This window comes from Cherax quadricarinatus, chromosome 47 (genome assembly GCF_038502225.1).
Source record: "Cherax quadricarinatus isolate ZL_2023a chromosome 47, ASM3850222v1, whole genome shotgun sequence".
Lineage (NCBI taxonomy): Eukaryota > Metazoa > Arthropoda > Malacostraca > Decapoda > Parastacidae > Cherax > Cherax quadricarinatus.
This window is the reverse complement of record NC_091338.1, coordinates 25,020,219-25,045,976: the sequence shown is the minus strand read 5'-3', so window position 1 is coordinate 25,045,976 and position 25,758 is coordinate 25,020,219. Positions and strand designations below refer to the sequence as shown.

The 25,758-nt window shown below is 39.7% G+C and overlaps 1 protein-coding gene across 3 annotated transcripts in view; it reads left to right on the top strand.

The window, feature by feature from the left end:
* The window catches only part of LOC128696521 (uncharacterized transporter slc-17.2), a 164,692-nt gene that overhangs the window by 29,548 nt on the left and 109,386 nt on the right, over positions 1-25,758 (top strand). For all 3 annotated transcript variants that reach the window (XM_053787801.2, XM_070094763.1, XM_070094762.1), the window contains exon 4: positions 14,518-14,754. In XM_053787801.2, the coding sequence (XP_053643776.2) occupies positions 14,518-14,754 (237 nt within the window). The remainder of the gene's footprint in view (positions 1-14,517; positions 14,755-25,758) is intronic.

Below are 25,758 nucleotides of genomic sequence, written 5' to 3'. Positions count from 1 at the left end.
ATGAATAGAAGTATGGTAAGTATTTAAAAGAGAAGCAAGACGGTGAACTGCATAAAACGACTGAAGGAGCTACTGGGGGTGACAGCAGTGCACAGAAGCAATCATCTATGCTGTCATAAATAAAGAGTAAGACAGAGAAGTTAGTGAAGTTCAGCCAAAATGATTTGAGACAAAGATCATTAGCCAGAGAATCTCCAACATACACATGACCAGCTGCCACTGAATATTATGGAGAGTTCAAATATCAGGGATCTTTTAGAAGCAGAACTAAAATTTGTGAATGTTGCATGGACCACAATTAGAAACACACTCTCAGTCGCGTTTATCTAACACTGGATCATAGGACCAATCACAAGATGTTATTTATTTCTTGCGGCATCAGTTCACTGTATAAACAAGACCTGGAAACTGAAATCAAGGGCTCTTGCTTGTGATTTATCTGAATACAAGCGCACTACTTTCAATATAGCAACTGCATATGAGGAAAAATAATGTTATATCAGACAATGCTTCGTCAATAATCGAGGGGTTTGATGTATACCCCGGGTTTTATGTCGTTGAACTTAAGAGGAAGAGGCAGATATTATTGTCTTTATTTAGAGGGTGTTACCTGACACTAATTAATTACTCGACAATCAAGCCTACTAGAAATTCCAGCCGTAGCAAATTTCTAACAGGTGGGCTACCCCACTAATAAGATGGCTGTACTAATAAACATACTAATTACTCACCATCTGTGGTGTTCTGGTTGACACCTAGCTCCTGGCCCAAATCCAGGCGCTGATACTTAGTTCACCGGCTCCTCATCTTCGTATCTGACACAGACAACAGAGACGTAAGTCACAGCTCCATGTCTTCCTTTTCAGATGACACTCGAATTGCCATGACAGTGTCCTCCATCAAAGACACTGCAAGACTCCAAGCGGACATCTTCCAAATCTTTAAATGGGCCATTCAAAACAATATGAAGTTCAATGAAGAGAAATTTAACTACTCAGATATAGAAAACTTTAGGAAATTAAAACTATAACAGGGTATACAACAAGTTCTAACCACACAATAGAGCGATAAATTAATGTGAAAGACCTGGGAGTGATAATGTCAAAGACCACAACAATGTATCTACTTCATCTGCTAGAAAAATGATAGGATGGATAATGAGAACCTTCAAAACTATAAACGCCAAGCCCATGATGATTCTCTTCATATCCATTGTTCTCTCTTGGCTGGAATACTGCTGTACACTAACTACCTCCTTCAAGGAAGGAGAAATTGCTGACCTGGAGAACCTTCACGTCACACATACCCGGAGTATACATGGAGAGGGTTTCGGGGGTCAACGCCCCTGCGGCTCGGTCTGAAACCAGGCCTCGTGGTGGATCAGGGTCTGATCAACCAGGCTGTTACTGCTGGCCGCACGCAACTTGACGTACGAACCACAGCCCGGCTGGTCAGGTACTGACCTTTAGGTGCCTGTCCAGTGCCTTCTTGAAGACAGCCAGGGGTCTACTGGTAATCCTCTTTATGTATGCTGAGAGGCAGAGGTGTACTCGTCACACTTCTGCTTTTCATAGGGGCAAAGTTGCATCTCTTGTCGAATCTTGCTCTCATGGGGAGTGATTTTTGTGTGCAAGTTTTTTTTTACTAATCTCTCTAGGATTTTCCAAGTGTATATTATCATGTATCTCTCTCGCCTCTCTTCCAGGGAATACAAACCAAGGGATTTCAACCATTCCGAGTAATTTTGGTGCTTTATTGTACTTATGTGTGCCGTGAAAGTTTTTTGTACACTCTCCAGGTCGGCAATTTCGCCTGCCTTGAAGGGGAAAAGTTAGTGAAGAGCAGTACTCTAGCCTAGAGAGAACAAGCGATTTGAAGAGAATCATCGGCTTGGTGTCCCTAGTTTTGAAGGTTCTCCTTATCCATCCTCTCATTTCTCTAGCAGATGCGGTAAATACACTGTTATGGTCTTAAGAGGTGAGATCCTCTGACATTATCACTCCCAGGTCCTTCATATTGCCTTTTTGCTCTATTGTATGGTTAGAATTTGTTGCATACCCTGATATACTTTTAATGAGTTGTTGAAATTTTTCTTCATTGAACTTCACATTTTTTTGAGTGGCCCATTTGAAGGTTTGGTTGTTGTCCACTTGGAGTCCTGTGGTGTCAAAGTCTTGTGGTGTTAGGATAATATCAGAGATTTTTGAGATGATCAGATTTTAGGTTTCGGTTATGAAGAATTCATTTAGATTGTCGACCCTTAGTCTGGGTAATGGCTTGCTGAACACTGAGTCGTATTGGGACTTTAGTATCTCACTCATTTCTTTGCTGTCATCTGTATATGTTCCACCCTGCCAAAGCAGGGGCCCAATACTGGATGTTGTTTTACCCTTAGATTTTGCATAAGAGAAGAAGTATATTTTTTCAGTTAACTTTATGGATTTTAGTTTTTCCTGAGGTTCTTGTCTCCTGTAAGATTCCTTAAGCTTAAGTTTGATATTTGCTATTTCTTTGACCAGTGCCTCCCTTCGTATTTTAGATATGCTGGCTGCTCTCAGCAGCTCTGTGATTCTTCGCCTGTGTCTGTATAGGGAGCATCTCTCTCTTTCTAGTTTACATCTTCTCTTTCTTTTTCTTAATGGAATGTGGCTTGAGCAGACCTCAAGTGCCACAGAGTTAATTTTTTCTAGGCAAAGGTTTGGATTTGTGTTGTTTAGGATATCTTCCCAGTTTGTTTCATTTAGGACATGGTTAACTTGTTCCCATTGTATGTTTTTCTTTTTGAAGTTGAATTTTGTAAAAACACCCTCATGACTGATCACATTTTGCTAGTCAGGAGCCCTGTGCATACATGTCTGTGTCTCTATTATGTTGTGATCTGAGTGTATTGTCTTTGATACGATTATATTACATATCATATCTTTGTTGTTAGTGAAGATGAGGTCCAGCATATTTTCTAGTCTTGTAGGCTCCAATATTTGCTGGTCTAAAGTAAATCTGGTGCAAAGATTTAATAGCTCGCATGTGTGGGAATTTTCATCTGAGCTGCCTCCTGTGGTGATTTAGTTATTATTTTTTTATTAACACATCAGCCGCTTCCCACCAAGGCAGGGTGGCCCGAAAAAGAAAAGCTTTCATCGTCATTCACTCCATCACTGTTTTGCTAGAGGCATGCTTACACTACAGTTATAAAACTGCAACATTAACACCCCTCCTTCAGAGTCCAGACACTGTATTTCCCATTTCCCAAGTCCTGCCTGCCGGTTTCCCTGAATCCCTTCAAAAATGTTACCCTGCTCACACTCCAACAGCATGTCAAGTCCTAAAAACCATTTGTCTCCACTCATATCAAATACGCTCACGCATGCTTGCTGGAAGTCTAAGCCCTTCGCACGCAAAAATCTCCTTTACCCCCTCTCTCCAACATTTCCTAGGCCGACCCCTACCCCACCTTCCCTCCACTATAGATTTATACACTCTCGAAGTCATTCTACTTTGTTACATCCTCTCTACATGTCCAAACCACCTCAATAACCCTTCCTCAGCCCTCTGAATAATAGTTTTGGTAATTCCGCACCTCCTCCTAATTTAGAAACTACGAATTCTCTGCATTATATTCACACCACACATTGCCCTCAGACATGACATCTCCATTGCCTCCAGCCTTCTCCTCGCTGCAACATTCACCACTCATGCTTCACACCAATATAGGAGTGTTGGTATAACTATACTCTTGCATATTCCCCTCTTTGTTTCCACGGACAAAGTTTTTTGTCTCCACAGATTCCGAAGTTCACCACTTACTCTTTTCCCCTCATCAATTCTTTGGTTCACCTCATCCTTCTTAGACCCATCTGCTGACACGTCCACTCCTAAATATCTGAACACACTCACCTCTTTCATACTCTTTCATACTCTTTCCCTCCAATCGATATCCAATCTTTCATAACCTAATTTTTTTATCCTCATCACATTACTCTTTCCTATATTCACTTTTAATTTTCTTCTCTTACATACCCTACCAAACTCATCCACCAACCTCTACAACCTCTCTTCAGAATCTCCCGAAAGCACAGTGTCATCAGCAAAGAGCAACTGTGACAACTCTCAGTTTGTGTTAGATTCTTTATCTTTTAACCCCACACCTCTTGTCAACACCAGGGCATTCACTTCTCTTACCACACCATCTATAAATATATTGAACAACCATGGTGACATCACACATTCTTGTCTAAGGCCTATTTTTTCTGGGAAATAATCTCCCTCTCTCCTACATACTCTAACCTGAGCATCACTATTCTCAAAAAAAAAAGCGCTTCACTGCTTTCAGTAACTTACCTCCTATTATATAAACCTGCAACATCTGCCACATTGCCACCCTCTCCACCCTGTCACATGCCTTTTCCAAATCCATAAATGCAACAAAAAAACTCTTTATCCTTACCTAAATCTGTTCACCTATATGTTTAACTGTAAACACTTGGTCTACACACCCCCTACCTTTCCTAAAACCTTGTTCATCTGCTATCCTACTCTCTATCTTACTCATAATTCTTTCAACAATAACTCTGCCATACACTTTACCAGGAATACTCAGCAGACTTATTTCCCTATATTTTTTGCACTCTCTTTTGTCCCCTTTACCTTTATTCAGAGAAACTATGCATGCTTTTTGCCAATCCCTAGGTACTTTACCCTCTTCCATACATTTATTAAATAATAGCACCAACCACTCCAAAACTATGTCCCCCACTTGCTTTTAACATTTCTAACTTTATCCCATCAACCCCAGCTGCCTTATCCCCTTTCATTCTACCCACTGCCTCACGAACTTTCCCCACACTCACAACTGGCTCTTTCTCACTCCTACAAGATGTTATTCCTCCTTGCCCTATACACGAAATCATAGCTTCCCTATCTTCATCAACATTTAACAATTCCTCAAAATATTCTCTCCATCTTCCCGATACATCTAACTCACCATTTAATAACTCTCCTCTCCTATTTTTAACAGACAAATCCATTTGTTCCCTAGGCTTCCTCAACTTGTTAATCTCACTCCAAAACTTTTTCTTATTTTCAACAAAATTTGTTGATAACATCTCACCCACTCTCTCATTTGCTCTCTTTTTACATTGCTTCACCACTCTCTTAACCTTTCTTTTTCTCTCCATATACTCTTGCTTCTTTCTTAAGCTGCTGGTAAAGTTGCTCGACGGAGGGCATTGTGAAGGCTTACTCAGCCCTGTAACAACTTCAGACAGTATTACCCAGGCTGGCTCCTCCTCAGGAAAATTAGTGAATAGAAAAAGAAATAATAACAGACAAACATAAACACTTTATTATATAGAAAATATAAAACACTTAAATATGAAATATTAATCCTACATTAAAGAAAATGAAAAATGAAAAATGTAAATGATAACTGAATTCAACGCTAATATATATAGGGGTGTCTGGTGTTGGTGACACTGCTTGTTGTTGAAATCGTAGCCGTTGCTGCTGATGGAGGGGGGGGGGTTGCAGGTGTTGATGACAACCCACCGGCTCGTTCTTCACAGAGTCTATCTGTGAATACTCATTCTAGATGATAGGAAAGCAGGTTTTTTTCACTGCAATGATGGGGGGTTATATCCTGCTACTTCATACATGTGCACAGGTAATTAAATCCAAAAAGGGGAAGTCTCAGGACGTTAGTCCATCTCCATCAATTCTGCTTGTTGATTGGCAGGTGACCCTCTCTGTCATCCAAGCTGGAAAGATAGACAGGTTACCCACTGCTTAAGAAATCACTCTCCATGATAAGTACAATACCTAAAAGATGTGGTGATTATTACATCAGTCAACCTAGAGCAAGATTGAAAGGACTAAGTTTATTATTGGTCAAAAGTGAAGCTTTCAACCAATAAATCCACTAGAATACAAGGCAGGCATGTACTTACAGTAGTGCTGGGAGCTGTGAGTCTAGTGATTACTGTTTGGACCGGAGCCCCACACGTCACCTTTAGGGGGGGGGGAAGGATGGGAAGGAATAGCGGCAGCTAGACTGACCCTACCTTAACAAGCAGCCGGCAGTCAAACTATCACTTTTGGGGTGGGGGAAAAAAGGCGGGAATAGCGGGAGCTTGACTGACCCTACCTTAACAAGCAGCCGGCAGTCAAACTATCATTTTCGGGGTGGGGGAAAAAAGGCGGGAATAGCGGGAGCTTGACTTACCCTACTTTAGCAAGTAGCCGGTAATGAAACTATTGTTACTATATACTCCCTCTCTACTCCTATCTATTGAACTTTTCCCTCACACTCCCCCATACCAAGACTTATAGTCAAGGAGTATAAGAAGAATAGGCGAGGAAAAAGTTCTAACATGTGGAAGTCGCGTAAGGCAACAAATCTTCTACTGACTGTCACGACTTAACTAGTCAGAGAAATAATTGGATGAACCATTGATATACACAATATGGAACTTAAAAGCCTGGAGTGCCAATGTCCACCTCAAGAGGCGACTGTTGGTTCCCTTAAAAGTTTCTAGGTATATCAAAGGTTTGTGGTCCGTTTCTAAAATGAATTCTTTTCCCAGCAAATAAAATTTAAGTTTGGAGATACCCCACAAAAGGGCTAAACATTCCTTTTCTATTGTGGAGTATCTCGTTTCTGCGGGAAGGAGTTTCTGGCTTAGGAAGCATACAGGGAAGAGAGTACCATCATGGTATTGTGGTAACACTGCACCTAAGCCAGTATTGGAGGCATCAGTTCTTAAACAAAATGTTTTATTAATATCTGGAATCTTAAGTATAGGGTCTTTCGAGAAGATATTTTTAATCTCATTAAACTTTTCCCGAGCTACGTCGGAAAGTTCAAGAGGTTCCTTCACAGGCTTTTTAAGGAAGTCGGATAAGATGCCTGTAAGATCAGTAAGGTTCAGGATAAACCGTGCATAAAAATTTACAGAACCAAGAAAGCTATGCATGAGCTTCTTGGTTTTGGGGAATTTAAATTCTAATAAAGCTTTGATCTTACTGGGGAAAGGCTACAGAGAGTTATTAGAAAGTATCAGTCCAAGATATCTAATCTTGTTATTCCCAAGGAAGCATTTCTTCGGCTTGGCAGTGAGGCCATGCGAGCATAACCTACGCAAAACTGCTGTTAATGTTTGGATATGTTCGCCCCCACGTGGATGTCATTACGTAAATGTTATCAAAATAAGCTGAAACATTTGGCATATTACCCAAGACCTTTCTCATCAGTCTTACGTAGGTAGCACAGGCAGTTACCAAACCGAAGGGCATAGTTCTATATTGCATCAGTCCTTGGTGTGTAGGAAAAGCGGTGTACTGCTTAGAAGAAGGATCTAACATTACTTGATGATATGCCTGCGCAATATCAATCTCTGAAAAGAAGGAAGCGTCATAAAATTTGTGTAGATCGCTATCTATTAAGGGCATAGGCTCAGCATCCCACCGAGTTATAGCATTAAGGCCTCTGAAGTCAATAGCAAGTCTATGTGAATTATCCTCCTTCTTCACCATGACTACTGGTGAACAATATGAAGATACTGAAGGTTCAATGATCTTTAGTTTTAATAATTTGTCTATCTCTCGGTCAAATGCATCCCTAAGGTGAACTGGAACTGGGTATAATTTTCGTTTGATAGGATTGTCCGTCACTAAGTCAATCTTATGGACTACCGTGGAGGTAACACCTGGAATGTCAGTAAAGACGTCTGAAAAGTTACTCACGCATTGAAGTAGTTCATGTCTCTTATGGTCATCCAAAGATTCATTAATATTAATGTTGGTTGCGCCCGAGTGGTCAAGAGTCACCAAGTCATGTAGTTCTTCATCATAGTCTAAGTTAGAGGTGTCAATTACGCACACCTTACATTCTTCAGTTGTCGTATCAAGTTCGTGTGGAAAAACTAAGTCAAAGTTATTAAGGCAGTTAACCGAATTTCTTCAGTAATATTTCTTAAGGATGTTGATATGATAAAGCTTAAGTTTCCCCTTGACTTCTATGAGGTAGTCAACTTTCCCACAAATTTTTAATACTTTATATGGACCTTTCCATGCTACTAATAATTTATTTGACTTGATCGGCAAGAGTACAAGAACTTCATCCCCTACGTTAAAACTTCTCCTCTGACTTTTGGAATCAAAATAGGTTTTGTACTGGTCCATTGACAAGCTTAGGTTTTTCGAAACTATGTAAGAGGTCTCCTCAAGTTTGGATCTAAGGTCAAGGAGAAACTGGTAAGAAGACTGAACCTCAGCATTTACCTCCTGATTAGTCCATAAGTCATGAAGGATGGACAATGGGCCTCTGGCCTGTCTACCATGGAGAAGTTCAAAAGGTGAAAACCCCAAAGAGTCACTGGGAACTTCCCTCATGGCAAACAAAGCACAGGGTAGGTAACGATGCCACTCCTTAGGTTTAAGGGAGCAAAGTTTCCTTAAAATGGACTTGAGAACCGAATGCTGGCGCTCAATCCTCCCATTACAGCTGGGATGATAGGGTGTGGTGAAGAGAGGCTTCACTCCCAGAAGTTGGTATAGATGTTGCATTAAGTCAGATGTGAATTGTGTCCCACGGTCAGACAAAATTTCTCTAGGGATGCCCACTCTGGAGAAGATGGACAAAAGGGCTTCAGCCACCTCTGTAGTGGTTATGATCTTTAAGGGTATGGCTTCAGGGAAACTCGAAACATAATCAACTAATGTTAATATATATCTATGTCCCCCAGATGAAAGTGGAGATAAAGGACCAACGATGTCAATAGCTACTCTTTCAAAAGGTACCGTTAAGACTGGCATTTTGACCATAGGTACTCGCCTGGTACCTCGGGAGGATGACAGTTGGCAAACTTTACACGATCTACAACAGGTAGTGACATCTGAGGACATTTTTGGCCAAAAATAGGTTTCCCTAATTTTATTTAAGGTTTTACGATGCGAGAAATGTCCGGCCACTGGCAGGTCATGAGCCATTTTAAGAACAGTCTCTCTGCATTGACTTGGAACAACTAAGATGGAATAGTCTATCTCATCTGAATTTAATTTGAATACTGACCTGTACAAGATACCTCTTATATATTCAAATTTATATGAGTTTTTCCTTTGGATAACTTGATTTTGTTTAGCGGTATTACGGCAATCCTGAAGAGAAGGGCAATTACATTGTAAATTGACAAAGGAGTCCTTCGATATGTCTAAAGGCTTAAAGTCAGGGAAAATCAAAGGATGGACAGTAGGAGAAGCCTGGGCTTTGGTCTGAGCCCTAGTCAAGACATTTATAGTATCGGAGGTGATGTCTTCACTTTCATCTAATAAGTGAACCGGTGATCCTACTACCTCGCTTTCGAGAGTAGCATCACTGGTTTTTAATCCCACATGAATCTCACGAGACATTGTCTCATCTGAACTTTCGAGGGGCTTCTCTGACTCTACAGAAAGAGGATCTGAAACACCTATGTCCATCTTTGGTGATGAAAGGTCAACCTCAGAAGGAAGAATGGCACCTTTTACATTACCTATTAGTACGGAGCAAGAAGTGATGGGAGCTAGTACGGCTTCAGACCAACCTGTGAACCATTTAGACCTAATGTAACAACGGATGGTAGGAAAAGTGTCTGTACGGCCCAAGTAGTCTGAAAGTATAGCAGAGGAATGAGTTTCTTTAAGATTAGGGAACAGCTTATCAGAAATGATTATACATGTGCATCCAGTGTCTCGTAAAATTGTAGATGCATTATGTCCAATAACTGTTCCTGAACAGAAGGGTGCTTGGTCATTACAGTCTTTAAAACATCTTCCAACTTTTTGGACCTTCTTAGAAGGACAATCTGGACTTTTATGTCCCTTAACACCACACAAATGACAAACAGGAATAAAAGAAGTCATTTTACTTTCCACTAGAGGCTTTGATTTCTTAAGGTCTGATGAACCCTTGCCTTAGGGTTCGATCCCTTTAGATTTTTATAGGAATTGTGAGCCTCAGCATACAGGTCAGCAGCCTCAGCAACTTCCTCAGCTTTAATCAGGTTACGTTCTCTGATGAATGTTCATATCTGATGGGGAAGAGCTGTCAGGAACTAGTCAGCAACCATGAAGTCTCTAAGAGATTCATAACTGTGATCAATTCCTGAACTCTCTATCCAAAAGTCGAACAAACGAAAGAGTGTTACCTGTAACTGCTGAAAGTTCTGGCCAGGCTGTAAGGTGGCATACCTAAAATCTTTCCTGTAAGAATTAGTGGTTTTTTGATATGCTTTAAGGATTGCCTTCTTCAGTAGGTTATAATTACATATGATATCCTGCGACGAAGTTGCATAGATATTCAAAGCGGTACCAGAAAATAACATTCCTAACCTGGTAGCCCAGGTGTCAGCAGGCCATTCACAGAGGGTAGCTGTATTTTCAAACCTGATAATGTATGAAGTTATGTCTTCACCCTCTGTGAAGGGAGGTAAATTAGGTGTTGGAATATGTGCACTAGCTGCACGTTGTTCCATTACTCCTTCATCTAATTGCTGTTGTGAGAAAGTTAACTTTTTATTCTCTAATTCAAGGCGAGCTTGTTCGAGCTCGCGATCCTTTTCTCTCTCCCTTAACTCATATTCTCTGTCCTTTGCTCTTTCCTCAAGTTCCCTTAATTTAACTTGTTCCTCACGTACTCTAGTTCTTTCTTCACGATCAAGTCTATCACGCTCCTTTTATTCTTCTCTCTCTTTCTAACTGTCTTTCTTGGATTTCTCTCTCAATTCTCTCTCTCTCCTTTTTCTCCTGTCTTTCATGGTTCTCTTTCTCCTTTTTCTCCTGTCTTTCAAGGTTCTCTTTCTCCTTTTTATTCTCTCTTTCTCTTTCTGTCTTTTTTGATTCTCTCTCTCTATTCTTTCTCTCTCCTTATTCTCTTCTCTTTCGATTCTCTCTCTCTCTCTCTTTCAAGACTTTCCTGGATCTTAGCACTAATGAAAGATTCTAAATTTTTCCCTGTTATTCCTAACTTACTTCCAGCATTCATCAAAAACTGGTATTCCTCCATGCTTGCAAGAATAACTTAAACTATCAGGGGAAATGAAACGGGTATTAAAGAAAACGGAGGGTTCAATTCCTGCTCCGCTCAAACTGTAAATAAACCAGAGGGCTCGATCCCTACTTCAATTAAACAATATGTATTAATTAAAACGAAGGGTTCTATGCCGGCTCCGAGCAAACAGTAAGTAGAATGGGGTCACTTGACCATCCAATCTTCTCACCAACAAATCAAGAGTGCCCTATGACAGTTCCCTTGATATAATAAAGAGCTCAATGAAACAAATTGTCACAGGAAAATCTCGGGTCCCTAGAGTCTAATCCTCCAAAGTGTTTCAAGCTCACACAAAAATAGGTGGCAGAATTAACTAGTATTCCTGCCTTGACTTGACTTACAATAAATTGAGACTATAACAATCACCAAATCTTTTAAATACCTGTACTGTAGTCCTACCGTAGAGAATGATTACTCATGGCTGGTGGTAACCGTCTGTGGTATGCGGCGTTGAAGTTCCAATGGTAGATTCGAGATGGAGTTGAATCTTGATTCAGTCGAGTTCATCCTGGCAAGGTCGCCACTTGTGAAGGCTTACTCAGCCCTGTAACAACTTCAGACAGTATTACCCAGGCTGTCTCCTCCTCAGGAAAATTAATGAATAGAAAAAGAAATAATAACAGACAAACATAAACACTTTATTATATAGAAAATATAAAACACTTAAATATGAAATATTAATCCTACATTAAAGAAAATGAAAAATGAAAAATATAAATGATAACTGAATTCAACGCTAATATATATAGGGGTGTCTGGTGTTGGTGACACTGCTTGTTGTTGAAATCGTAGCCGTTGCCGATGATGGGGGGGGGTTGCAGGTGTTGATGACAACCCACCGGCTCGTTCTTCACAGAGTCTATCCGTGAATACTCAGTCTAGATGATAGGAAAGCAGGTTTTTTCCACTGCAATGATGAGGGGTTATATCCTGCTACTTCATACAGGTGTACAGGTAATTAAATCCAAAAAGGGGAAGTCTCAGGACGTTAATCCATCTCCATCAGTTCTGCTCGTTGATTAGCAGGTGACCCTCTCTGTCATCCAAGCTGGAAAGATAGACAGGTTACCCACTGCTTAAGAAATCACTCTCCATGATAAGTACAATACCTAAAAGATGTGGTGATTATTACAACAGTCAACCTAGAGCAAGACTGAAAGGACTAAGTTTATTATTGGTCAAAAGTGAAGCTTTCAACCAATAAATCCACTAGAATACAAGGCAGGCATGTACTTACAGTAGTGCTGGGAGCTGTGAGTCTAGTGATTACTGTTTGGACCAGAGCCCCACACGTCACCTTTCGGGGGGGGGATGGGGGGGAGGATGGGAAGGGATAGCGGCAGCTAGACTGACCCTACCTTAACAATCAGCCGACAGTCAAACTATCACTTTCGGGGTGGGGGAAAAAAGGTGGGAATAGCGGGAGCTTGGCTTACCCTACCTTAACAAGTAGCCGGCAATGAAACTATTGTTACTATATACTCCCTCTCTGCTCCTATCTATTGAACTTTTTCCTCACAGGCATCTTGGTTCAGTCCACGGAGAGCACACAAGACACTTCTTCACAGAGTTAAAGTACAGGTCACCACTGAGTTCAGTAGTCACCACTGACTGTATATATACATTATATATATATATATATATATATATATATATATATATATATATATATATATATATATATATATGTATATATATATATATATATATATATATATATATATATATATATATATATATATATATATATATATATATATATATATATATATTTCTAGTCTTTTATCTACCAGTACAAGTAGCATAGTGTATAGTGATGTTTGTTTCAGAACATATACTCAAAAGGGCAGTCCAGAGTCAGGTGTACACAAATACTCCACCTATGATGCAGGCGTAGAAGGAAATGTTTGGGATTGTCGAGATTCGTCCTCACCTTCTCCTGTTGGTGCTACGGGAGGAGATTGGTGCCTGGGTTATGCACAGTCAGAGCCTCAGTACTCTAACAACAACAGGCCTGTTACTGTCTCTTCAAATGATGTGCCTTTTTTTTTTTTTTTTTTTTTTTTTTTTTTTTTTTTTTTTTTTTTGACACAGGGTTTGACAAGGTTAAGGATCCAGGTTACAGGGCTTCAGTCTCATGGCATCAACATGACATTCAGTAGTACCAAAGAGAGACATATTTCAAACTAGAGAGGCCGGGTCACTTGGTGTTGGCTGCAGGAGTGCAGAGTGAGCCTGGAAGGTTGTTCACACTATGGTGGTCTCAGTCTACACTGGCATCAAAATGTAAAGAGGAATAGCAGACTGTGTAAAAGAGTAGACGAATATATTATAACGTGTGAAATTTAGATCTATACAATACTGGTATACAATACCGAGAAAATGAGGAAATAGATACATGCGCAACACCTGGGGGTATTTTTTTTAAAATACGCTTCGATAGCTAATAGCGTCTCCAGTTCAGTAGAGAGATAATATAGGGCAGTAGATGAGGTAATCAGTCAGCCTTGTAGAACTAACTATACAGAGGTGGTAATCAGTCCATCAGCCTGGAAGCTGGTGTTCAGTAGTTTACAGTAGTTTTAATGACTCTGAAGGATGGGCAGGAAGATGGAATCTTATATCGTGGAGACAGATGAGTGCAGCAGTTGAGATCACTTCAGAGGTGGCCAGGATCTACTTGTGGAAGTAGGTAAGGCCCAAGAGCTGGGACAGTGATAATCACATAGGCTGTAGGAGATATTCTCTGTACCTAGATTTCATTATACTGATATGTCAAACAAGTGTTACAATAAGGGTTTCGCCAACCAGTGGTCTTTTAATTTCAATATAGATAAGATATACGAAGCTAGTAGATGAGGTAATTAGTCCCCCACGGCCCTGCAGAACTGCTAACAGAAGACAGCGGAAGAAGGGGTAATTAGTCCCTTACCTTGGAAGGAGGTCAAAGAAAAAATTAACACTAAAGTGAAAGAAATGGATGAAGCTTGGAAGATCAATTTATTCATTGCTTTTTCCGTAATTGTAAACACAATGCGAAAACTTTCAGGTCAAATTAATCATTTGCTGTAGTATTTTAGGATAAACGAAATTTTATGCAGAATAATAATACATTATGAAAACATCTCTTGTGGAGTGCGATTAACACAGTCAATGGCAAATGTGATATCTATTACCACAATGAAAGCAAATATACTCAGTTACCAGTTGAATGTCTGGTGCTGTTGGAGGTGGTCTTTAGTATTATCTGAATTTACAGTAGAAGTTGTTAAACCCAGAACTACTTTTATGTTTGTTTTTAACTGCAGATATCTGAAAATTATATTCGCAATTAGGGAGACATTTTTATTCTTTTACATGGTAAAATTTGCTACTTACAAAGGTGCTTGAGTAACTCGAAAAATAATTATTCTAAGTTACATTAAACTATCGCACAGGCGGTCGCATCGCTGAACTGGTGGGTGCCCGCCAGACAGTAGGCTGGTGTCTGGCGCTATGTGGAGTGTTATCCATGCTGTGTCCCGCCGCCGCTCATCTTCATCCACTTGTGCTGGCTGGCCTAAGATTCTTGATGGGTCTGGCGCAAGGGCCTGTCTTCCCCGCTCTCTACACCGTCTTAGCCAGCTGGGCACCACCCGACGAGTTGGCTACTATGGTGGCTGTCAATTACTCAGGTCAGTGCGTTAATCAGTATTTATTTAATTAAACGTTACCTAAATCTTAACCGCCGGCTGTACCATTTTCGCACACTCTTCACGAAGGTGTACCATTGGCAGCCTTGTCTTCAAAAAGCAGACTTTCTCTTCTTTGCTTAAATAATGCGTCGTGTGGCCCCAAATCTGAATTTTCCGGTAGTATTCCTGTTTCATTGTTACCTCGGGTATAGCTTAATGCCATATTCTTTTTTTGGCTTTCATTGTTTTCAACCCCGACCAGACTTCTTGTGAACATGAAGCAACAGATTTGCTTTTCTTAGCCATTTTGGAGGATATGGGACCTAAAAATAAAGGTATTTTATCACGTATTTTTTTTTTCATCATCTTGCTAGAGAGATCACACACTATTATTTATTTAATGATTGAATCTTCCAGCATTGTGTTTGACGTTCAACTGATCTTACAAAACGGCTGTCTTGAAATTTAAATTAGATATCCCAGAGAAGGGATACATAAAAGTTTAGTGGTTCTAGGAGCATTTATTTTCCTGTGTAGTCCTCGCGATAAATTAAGAACACCTCTTCAGATCGCCATTAAATTTTCACCCCTGGCATACCATATTTATGAATGGTTCAGTTTTTATGTAATAACCTGACAACGCCTTTCCGAAACTTCTTCCAACTAAACGATCAGATAAATCTAATCTTTCTTGAAGAGATTTTAAAACAGAATATAACTGTGACAAGAGAATGGGAAAAATATTGAAAATTGAAAATTTATCCTCTATTTCGAATCTTCATAGATTTGTAAAATTTTCCCTCAGAAAATTATACAAGAAAACATCTATCCATCTGTCAGTTATTTATATATATATATATATATATATATATATATATATATATATATATATATATATATATATATATATATATATATATATATATATATATATATATATATATATATGTGTGTGTGTGTGTGTGTGTGTATACAAAACAAGCACTGTGAAATAGTAGTGAAATTCCAAGCGCTTTCGAGACTACTCACATTATCAAGGAACAATAAAAGTAATGCATCAGAGGAAAGCATATAAAGGGTCTAGACCACTCCTCACCATCACATCCCACAACAAAGCAACACCTGAAGGGGGCCGTAGGGCAGGTTTCCGCGCGCGCTCAACCAAAAATCGAAAAATTATGGAAATTGAGTTATATATACCGAAAAATAGCTTAACTCTTTGGCAACACAATGGTACCAGAATGAATGTTTTACGACTCACGAAATCGTAATGACACGATTGCAAACAAACCATACCCTGGCCGGGATTGAACCCGCGGTCAGAGAGTCTCAAAATTCCAGACCGTCGCGTTAGCCACTAGACCAGCTATCCACAATAAGATTCGTCCAACTAGGTATATTTCTACACCATAGGAAGGTTAGCACAGGCACCACTGTGACCACAAATGCAAGTTTATACAGACGAATCTCCAGCTAGCGTGGCCGTGACGAACTCTAGCTCAAGTCCCCTCACTGCCGAAAATAAAAAAAATTGAGACGGGGGGCCGGCCAGCGCTCCAGGCCGATATCTCGGAAGTAACTTATTCACCTAATGGCCAAAATTCTTCCTTTATTACTTAATTAATTGGAATAATATTCACAGAAATTGTAGAATAATGATTTCTGTATTCTATATCGTGCAATTTTTGGAAATATTCCAAATACTTTGGGAGTTATGTGGGAGTAAAATGCAAATTTTTTTGCAACATTCCAAGAACTTACAAACTTTAATTTTTTGTGATAAAGATAAGTTATTTAGAGACAAGGTAACGAAGTAAATACGTATAAGCATTGTTCTCTCGGCACCAAGTGTCCAAACAACCTTACGTAGTCCCATATAGGAATAAATTTGGCCACAAGGGCATTTTCAGTAAATCAGTTCTTTTTCAGTCTTTTCTAAGTTGTTGTTTGAGGTATATTTTTGATAAATATTTTCAAGAAAGAGTGAAATCACTTTGTCTTGTCCACCAAAACTGGAGGAAATCGGACGGTAAACAAAAGAGCTACAATTTTTTGACCGACGCCCCCCTGAAAAGCGACTCATAAGAAAGTGAACACTGCAGCAGGTCCGCTGGCCCAACTAGACAGGTCCTTCACGCGACCCACAAACAAACTATTCATAAAAGCATAAGAATGGAGGTACACTGCAGAAGGTCTACTGACCCATACAAGGCAGGTCCTTATCAAAACGACCTCTACCCAAAGCTACCCAAGAATTAACTCTCGTACCCAATGACACCAATCAAACCCAGCCCCTCCCACTCATATATTTGTCTAATCTCTTCTTAAAGCTACCCAAGGTCCTAGCTTCGATCACCCAACTGGGAAGATTGTTCCACGCATCCCCAACTCTGTTAGAAAACCAGTACTTACCTATGTCCTTTCTAAATCTAAATTTATCCAACTTAAATCCATTATTTCTGGTTCTTACCTGGTTCGACACCCTCAGTACTTTATTAATATCTCCTTTGTTTATGCCCGTCATACACTTAAGTGATATGTCCTCTCAATCTACGTCTCTCCAGAGAGTGAAGATTTAAAGCTTTAAGTCCATCTTCATCCGGAAGATTCCTTATGCAGTAAATCATTTCAGTCATTCTTCTCTGTATGTTCTCCAATGAGTCTATATCCATCCTGTAGTAAGGAGACCAAGAGTGAGCAGCGTAATCTGAGGCCTCACTAGTGATGTATAGAGCTGTAAAATAACTTTTGGACTTCTGTTACTTATATTTCTTGAGATAAATCCAAGTAATCTGTTAGCCTTGCTACGCACACTTAGGCACTGCTGACTTGGCTTAATGTTTCTGCTTACCAGGACTCCCAAGTCTTTTTCACATTCTGTATGATCAAGCTCTACTTCACCTAGTTTATAGGTTCTAGGGTTATTTTCATTACCGAGGACTAGTACCTTACACTTATCGACATTGAACTTCATCTGCCATTTTTCAGACCAAGACATTAATTTGTCCAAATCCTCCTGGAGTTCATTGCTATCCTCCTCAGAATGAATCATACGACCTATCTTTGTATCATCAGCAAATTTGCTCATGTCACTCGTAATCTCTTCATCAAGGTCATTAATGTAAATTATGAACAAGAGAGGGCCTAAAACTGATCCTTGTGGAACGCCACTTGTGACTAATCCCCATTCAGATTTGACCCCATTAATGGAAACTCTCTGCTTTCTATTAGTAAGCCATGCCTCTAGCTATGCTAGAACTTTACCTCCTATACCATGAGCTGCCACTTTTCTTAATTAAGAGTCTTTTGTGAGGTACTCTATCGAAGGCTTTACTAAAATCCAAATAAACAATATCATATTCTTCATAACTGTCTACTGCCTCAAATGCTCTATTGAAGAACGTCAGTAAATTTGCCAGGAAGGAACGACCTAACCATACCACGGGCGGGATTTGAACCCGCGGTCAGAGAGTCTCAAAACTCCAGACCGTCGCGTTAGCCACTGGACCAGCTAGCCACAATAAGATTCAACCAACTAGGTATATTTCTACACCAGAGGAAGGGTAGCATAGGCACCACTGTGACCACAAATGCAAGTTTTTACAGACGAATCTCCAGCTAGGGTGGCCGTGACGAACTCTAGCCGTTAATATGACTCACGAAATCGTAATGACAACAAACCGTGATATGTTTTGTTTGCAATCGTGTCATTACGATTTCGTGAGTCATGTTAAGGAACGACCTCTCGTGAACACATGTTGAGATTCATTTATCAAGTTATGCTCTTCAAGGTGACTTCTAATAATGTCAGTTATAATTGATTGTAGTAACTTGCCCACTATAGATGTCAGGCTTATTGGACGGTAATTTGAAGGAATGGACTTATCCCCTGATTTGAATATAGGAACCACATTAGCCAGCTTCCACAACTCTGGCACAACACCAGTAAAGATGGACGCATTAAACACACTCGTTAATGGATGACTAAGTTCCATCTTGCATTCTTGGAAAACAACTCGTTGGGTCCCTGGGACTTATTTTGCTTCAGTTTGTTTATCTGTTTGATAACCATGTCCCTCATGACAGTAATATTAGTCAATTTGAATTCGTCAGGAACTGAATAATTGTTAATTTCTGGAATCTCATTATGTCTTCCTGTGTAAAAACTGACAAAAAATAGTCATTAAATAAGGAACACATTTCCAGTTCGTTATCCGTCAACTGTCCATTCCCAATTTTCAGAGGTCCTACTTTTTCCTTCACCTTCGTCCTATAAACTTGAAACACTTTGGATTGGTCTTTGATTCATTAGCAACTCTAGTTTCATAGTCACGTTTAGCCTTTCTCATCCCCTTTTTCATGTCTATTTTAAGCTGAACATATTGGTCAGTAAGGTTAACTTCTCCTCTTCTGATGCGCCTATAAATTCTCCTTTTCTTCCCTAATAGATGCTTTAGCCTCCTGTTAACCCATTTGGGATCGTTATTATTAGACCTAATTTTTCTCTGGGGAATGTATATACTCCGAGCACGGTGTACATTATTAAGAAAAAAATCATAAATGCAGATCCCTTCGTAATCATAAGTATGATCTTCGTCAATAAAATCATTAGCTAGATAACCCCAATCGAGCTTAGACAGGTGTTCCCTAAGTCCATTATAATCGGCAGAACGAAAATCAGGGATTTTTTTTACCGTATTATCATTATTCTTGTATTACCAGTTAATGCTGAAAGTGATGGATTTGTGATAACTTGCGCCAAGCTCTTCAGTGATCTCCAAATTATTTACGAGTGTTTCCTTATTTGACAAGACTAGGTCGAGCAAATTATTAGCCCTGGTAGGCTTTGTTACACACTGCTTCAGAAAACAGTCCTGAACTGTTTCCATAATGTCACTGGACTCCAGATTACCGGTCAAAGAAGTCAATTTGACTAAAGTTAAAATCTCCAACTATCACTACGTTACCGTGTCTAGAAGCCCTAACAATTTCGTCCCAAAGAAGTCTCCCTCTTTTGTGGTCCAAGCCAGGATGTCGGTATATTACACATAGAATTAGTTTTTCTTGACCTTCTACAAACTCTATCCAAACAGATTCTGTTACTATTCCATCTATTTTTATACCTGTTTTTATGCAACAGTTAATATTTTCTCGAACATATAATGCAACTCCTTCCCCCTTTCCATTACATCTATCAACATGGAACAACTTAAACCCTTGAATATTACACTCAGCAATCATATCCCGACTCTTTAAATCATACCACGTTTCAGTTAATGCAATGATATCAAAGTTCCCAGCTCATGTTACCAAACGTAGTTCATTAATCTTATTTCTTGCACATCGGCTGTTAGCATAAAATACCATAATATGTTTTTTCTTCTGCACATTTTTCCGGTTCACCTTTGTTTTTACTCAATTTCTGAAATTATCATTACCTAGAGTTACTCCATGACAGTTACTATTAAGATTCTTAATATCAGAGCATAAGTCAATGTACCCATACTCATTATTTATCATTTCTAAACCCATACCTCAAACTAATTATAGTTTAAAGTCCTAACAACCCCCTCAACTGAGTTAGCAAGAAAACCCATACCTGCCCTGAATAAGTGAACCCCATCCCTGGCATACATGTCATTTCGGCCATAGAAGTTGTCCCAGTTGTCAGTGAATGGTACTGCATTATCCTTACAGTGTTTGTCCAGCCAACAATTAATACCAATTGCTCTGGACAACCATTCATTTCCAACACCTCTTCTTGGCAAAATGCCACATATAACAGGGCGCCCCCCCTTCTTCCTAATTATGTCTATTGCTGTCCTGAACCTTCTACTTAAATCCTCACTTCTACGCTTGCCTACATCATTGCCTCCAGCACTGGGGCAGATTGTAGGATTGATCCCATTACCGTTCATGATGTTATCAAGCCAGCTAACGATATCCTCCATCCCAGCCCCAGGAAAGCAAACCCTCTGTCTCCTACTCCTGTCCTTCAAGCAGAAGGCCCTATCCATGAACCTAACCTGGCTATCCCCAACAACAACAATATTCTTACCTTCCTAGGTGTCGTTCGTCGTGACGTTCCCAGTAGTCGACTCACATTCATCGGGAAGCACGGAGAATGCATCAGATGTTTCCACAACAGTTTCCACAGCACTCTCTTTCTTCTTCATCGTTTCTACCTTTCCATTCGTCTTCTTGATCGTCAACTTAGTATCATGCTGTCCTGTCACTGTCCAGGTTCTTTTCTTGACCTAAGAACTCAAAACAGGACTACTACGAATCCTCTTGTTTTCCTCAGTCAATCGCCGTATCTCCGTCTTCGCTACCCTCAATTCTTTCTTAAGCTGCTGGTAAAGTTGCTCGATGGAGAGAATCTTGGTTCAGTCCAAGGAGAGTACACTAACGTCCAATGTATTATTAAATTCTTCCCAAATTCTATTAATTATAAATGGATCTAATTTATATAAACCAAAGGAAATATTCATATTGTCAAAACTGCTTTTTATGAAACAGGATTCAATTATGTTCCTGTCGACCATGGACTTGCTTGATACAACTTTTTCAACTTTTGGAAAATCAATTGGATGGTTAAAATCTCTCACATGAATAAATAGAGCTTCGGAAACTTGTCCAATTCTAATGCTATATTTATGTTGTTTTAATCATAGTTCGAGACTTTTACCAGTGACGCTAATAAGCTTTTTCGCCAATTTTACAAGGATTCTTATAAACACATCCGTCAGCATTTTGAGGGGAATTCTTTATTAAAAATTTTTTTTACTGTATCAAGATTTTTAAATACAACTTTAATATTAAAAGACTTAAGAAGAGAAGGCATATCAACCAAGTTTTCATAGTAAGGGAGAACCAACATATATTTAGTTGAATAAGGTTGGTTGTCCCTTTTTGGAGTGTAAAAGGTATTTCTAGCAATTTTAAAAGATTTATCAATTACGTTTCTTGGGTATTTCAGATCATTAGCTATTTCATAAATTTTTTATATTTCTTTGAACTCTGGACTACAAATACACAAAGCTCTCAAAAACATTGATGAGAAAACAGACAGTTTAACTCTATATTGATGTGAAGAATAATAGTGTACATAGGAACAGTTATTTGTAGGTTTTCTGTAAATTTTAAATTTGAATTCATCATTACCCTTAATAAATAAAACATCTAGAAAAGGCAATGAGTTATTTTCCACTAACTCAACAGTAAAGTTTATAGAATGGGCTAAGCTATTTAATTTAACAAGGAAATGGTGTCTATCTACATTCTTGGGGGTAAGACACAAAATATCATCAACATATCTGAACCATTTAGCTCTATTAGGGAGGATTGTGTTAAGCAGCCTTGTTTCAAAAAATTCTCTTGTATTATTTGTGTGGGTTACTAAGAACAGGTGAAAGAGGATTTCCCATTGCCATACCAAACTTCTGAGTATAAAACTTATCATTAAATAAAAATTTTGCATCAACACTGCAAAGTTTAATAAGTTTAATGATAGTAGGAACTGGCAATGGTAAATCATAATTAACAAGTTCTTCAGAAAAGAAACTTAATAAATCATCAACTGGAACTTTTGTAAACTAGGAAGTAACATCAAAACTAACCATGTTAAAATCATTTAAGCCAGTCAAGGAGCTTAATTTATCAACCAAATCTATGTTGTTTTAAACTTTAAAGTCAGAAATTTTACCAACAATAGGGCTCAAAATGTCAACATGCCATTTGGATAATTTAAATGAAACTGATCCTATTGGTCTGACTGGATTACCTGGTTTGTGTGTTTTCATTACTCCATACACGTAGGGTAAAGATGGATTAGAGGAAGTAAATTGTTTGATTAATTCATCTTTGCCTTTCAGTAGAAGTTTTATTTCATTGAAATTACTGTTAACGGTTTCTAAGGGATTCATTTAATGCATTACTTTTATTGTTCCTTGATAATGTGAGTAGTCACGAAATCACTTGGAATTTCATTATTCATTCACAGTGATTGTTTTGCATATTCTGAAATCACCTGTTTACTGTGATCTTAGTGCATATATATATATATATATATATATATATATATATATATATATATATATATATATATATATATATATATATATATATATATATATATATATAAATATATATATATATATATATATATATATATATATATATATATATATATATATATATATATATATATATATATGTGTGTGTGTGTGTGTGTGTGTGTGTGTGTGTGTGTACTCACCTAATTGTGGTTGCAGGGGTCGAGACTCTGCTTCTGGCTCCGCCTCTTCACTGTTCGCTACTAGGTCCTCTCTCTCTGCTTCCTGAGCTTTGTCATACCTCTTTTTAAAGCTATGTATGGTTCCTGCCTCCACTACATCACTTGGTAGGCTTTTCCACTTTCTGACGACTCTATGACTGAAGAAATACTTCCTAACATCCCTGTGACTCGTCTGAGTCTTCAACTTCCAATTATGACCCTTTTTTTCTGTGTCCCCTCTCTGGAACATCCTGTCTCTGTCCACCTTATCTATTCCACGCAGTATTTTGTATATCGTTATCATCTCTCCCCTGACCCTCCTGTCCTCCAGTGTCATCAGTCCGATTTCCCTCAACCTTTCATCGTAGGACATTCCCCTGAGCTCCGTAACTAGCCTTGTTGCAAACCTTTGTACTTTCTCTAACTTCTTGACGTGCTTGACCAGGTGTGGAATCCAAACCGGTGCTGCATACTCCAGTATGGGCCTGACGTACACAGTGTACAGTGTCTTGAACGATTCCTTACTAAGGTATCGGAACGCTATTCTCAGGTTTGCCAGGCGCCCATATGCTGCAGCAGTTTTCTGGTTGATATGTGCCTCTGGAGACGTGCTCGGTGTTATGGTCACCCTAAGATCTTACTCCTTGAGTTAGGTTTGCAGTCTTCGTCCACCTAGCCTATACTCTGTTTGCGGTCTTCTTTGCCCATCCCCGATTTTCATGACTTTGCATTTGGCAGGGTTGAATTCAAGAAGCCAGTTGCTGGACCACGTGTCCAGCCTGCCCACGTCTCTTTGTTGTCCTGCCTGATCCTCATCTGATTTAATTCTTCTCATTAACTTCACATCAACTGCGAAGAGGGACACTTCAGAATCTATCCCTTCCATCATGTCATTCACATATATCAAAAATAGCACTGTTCCTAGGACTGACCCCTGTGGGAACCCGCTCGTCACAGGCGCCCACTGTGATACCTCTGCACGTACCATGACTCGTTGTTGCCTCCCTATCAGGTATTCTCTGATCCACTGTAGTGTCCTTGTTATACGTGCCCGATCCTCCAGCTTCTGCACTAATCTCTTGTGAGGAACTGTGTCGAAGGCCTTCCTACAGTCAAGGAAAATGCAATCAACCCACCCCTCTCTCTCGTGTCTTACTTCTGTTACCTTGTCATAAAATGCCAGAAGGTTTGTGACACAGGATTTGCCTTCCATGGATCCATGCTGGTTGTCGTTTATAGTCTTGTACCATTCCAGGTGCTCCACCACTCTCCTCCTGATAATCTTTTCCATGACTTTGCTTACTATACACATGAGAGACACTGGTCTGTAGTTTAGTGCCTCATTTCTGTCTCCTTTCTTTAAAATGGGGACTATATTTGCCATCTTCCTTACCTCAGGTAGTTGCCTAGTTTCAAGGGATGTATTGAAGATTGTTTTTAGTGGCACGCACAGCATTTCTGCTCCTTCTCTAAGGACTCATGGGTAGATATTTTCCGGTCCCATCGCCTTTGAGGTATCAAGGTCACTTAGCAGCTTCTGCACATCCTCCTCAATCATTTGCATGTCATCCAACACTTGTTGGTATATTCCCTGTTGATATTCCCCTCTGTGCTGCCTTCCCAGAGCCCTTCCTGTCTCTACTGCAAATACTTCCCTAAATCTCCTGTTGAGCTCCTCACATACCTCGTGATCGTTTCTTGTGAGTTCCCCACCTTCTGTCCTCAGCTTGATCACTTGGTCTTTGACTGTTGTCTTCCTCCTGATGTGGCCATACAGCAGTTTCGGGTCAGACTTGACTTTCGATGCCATGTTATTTTCATACTGTCGCTGGGCCTCCCTCCTTACCTGTACATACTCGTTCCTGGCTCATCGACTAATCTCCTTATTTTCCTGTGTTCTTTGCCTTCTGAACTTTTTCCATTCTCTAGTGCACTTAGTTTTTGCCTCATTACACCGTCGAGTAAACCAGGGGCTCGTTCTGGTCTTCCCATTATTTCTGTTGCCCTTGGGAACAAACCTTTCCTCTGCCTCTTTGCATTTTGTTGTTACTTATTTCATCATTTCGCTCACTGACTTTCCTTCCAGCTCTCTGTCTCAATGATCCTCCTGCAGGAAGTTCCTCAAACCTATGTAGCCCCCTCTTTCATAGTCTGGCTTTTCCCATTCAACTCCTGTTACCCTCTCCACTTGTAACTCTGCTATGTATTCAAAGCACAGAGCCACGTTTTCACTAGCTCCTAGGGGCCTCTCACATGTGATGTCCTCAGTGTCTGAACTGCTCAGGGTAAACACAAGGTCCAGTCTTGCTGGTTCATCCTCCCCTCTCTCTCTGGTAGTGTCCTTAACACGTTGATGCATGAGGTTTTCCAGTACCACAGCCATCATCTTGGCTCTCCATGTTTCGGGACCCCCATGTGGCTGCAGGTTTTCCCATTCAATCTCCCTATGTTTGAAACCGCCCATAACCAGTAACTTTGCTCTGCTCGAGTGAGCTCTTCTTGCCACCTCAGCCATTGTGTCCACCATTGCTCTGTTGCTCTCTTCATATTCCTCTCTTGGCCTCCTGCAGTTCTGTGGTGGATTATACATCACTGCAATGACTACCTTGTGTTCCCCAGACTGAAGTGTACCTACTATGTATTCCCTTTCTCCAGTCTCGTCCATGCCTCCCATTTCCTCAAATTTCCATCGGATTTTTACGAGCAGTGCAGCCCCTCCTCCCCCTCTG